The sequence below is a fragment of the Quercus robur genome, chromosome 9 (assembly GCF_932294415.1).
Source record: "Quercus robur chromosome 9, dhQueRobu3.1, whole genome shotgun sequence".
In the NCBI taxonomy this organism is placed as follows: Eukaryota; Viridiplantae; Streptophyta; class Magnoliopsida; order Fagales; family Fagaceae; genus Quercus; species Quercus robur.
The window spans coordinates 40,205,132-40,206,140 of record NC_065542.1 but is presented as its reverse complement, the minus strand read 5'-3'; the positions used below and the strand labels follow the sequence as shown (position 1 = coordinate 40,206,140).

The following is a 1,009-nucleotide window of genomic DNA, read 5'->3' as shown; positions in this document are numbered from 1 at the left end:
CGCAAACTCATGGACTAGATCGACAAGTATAAAAGGGTCGAAGAAGACCAGCAGTTGGGTAAAGGAAAAGCGAAGGTTGTTCCTTAGGAGAGGAGAGACTTCAGGTCGGACAGATTTAACAACAACAACTGGCCGAGGAGAGACTTTGCAGGGCAATCTGGATCTGCTGACGTGCAGGCAATTAATGCTGTGTTCTGAGATCTGGTACATCAGCCTCTAGAGAAGATCAAGAACGAGCCATTCTTCAAATGGCCAAATAAGATGGCAGGAGACCCTATGAAGCGCAACCAAAACCTGTATTGCCAATACTACCAAGAATCGGGGCACACCACTAAGAATTGCAGGAACTTAAGGAACCACTTGGACCAGCTAGTCCGAGAAGGAAAATTAAGGCATCTCTTACATCATTCCAGTGGTCAACAAGGACAGGCGAATCCTGAGTCTCGGAGAGACATCTCCTTAAGACCTCCTATAGGCACAATAAATGTCATTTTTGTTGCTCCGGGAAGGACCAACTCTTGTCCTTCCAGGGTAATGCCTGTGGCTCGGCTTCCCACTGAGGATGATGATTGGGAGTCCAAAAAGGCCAAGAAGGAAGCCTCACCAGTGCTGGGCTTCTCAGACGAAGATTTGATCGGAACCATCCAACCTCATGATGATGCTCTAGTGGTCACACTCAAGATTGGAGGATATGATGTGAAGAGAGTGCTAGTAGATTAGGGCAGTGTTGTGGAAGTAATGTACCCCAACCTGTACAAGGGGCTGAACTTAAAACCCGAGGACTTAACGGCGTATGATTCCCCTCAGGTAAGCTTCGAGGGGAAGACCGTTACTCCAAGGGGCCAGATCAGACTGCCTATACAAACCGGTTCTGACATGGTGGAGGTGGATTTCATTATAGTCGACGTTTATTCACCCTACACAGCTATTGTGGCTAGACCTTAGCTTCATACCCTAGGAGCTGTCTCTTCTTCTACCCTGCACCAGAAGGTGAAGTACCTGTCGGAGG

General features: G+C 48.1%; 1 protein-coding gene across 1 annotated transcript; it reads left to right on the top strand.

Moving 5' to 3' along the window:
- Positions 1-261: 261 nt before the first annotated feature.
- LOC126701037 (uncharacterized) lies at positions 262-720 on the top strand. The gene has a single exon (XM_050399183.1). The coding sequence runs from the start codon at positions 262-264 to the stop codon at positions 718-720; it is 459 nt and encodes a 152-aa protein (XP_050255140.1).
- Positions 721-1,009: the final 289 nt, after the last annotated feature.

Bases quoted from the DNA above. Each gene is read 5' to 3' on its own strand.
- LOC126701037 (XM_050399183.1), top strand. From the start codon at position 262: ATGGCAGGAGACCCTATGAAGCGCAACCAAAACCTGTATTGCCAATAC.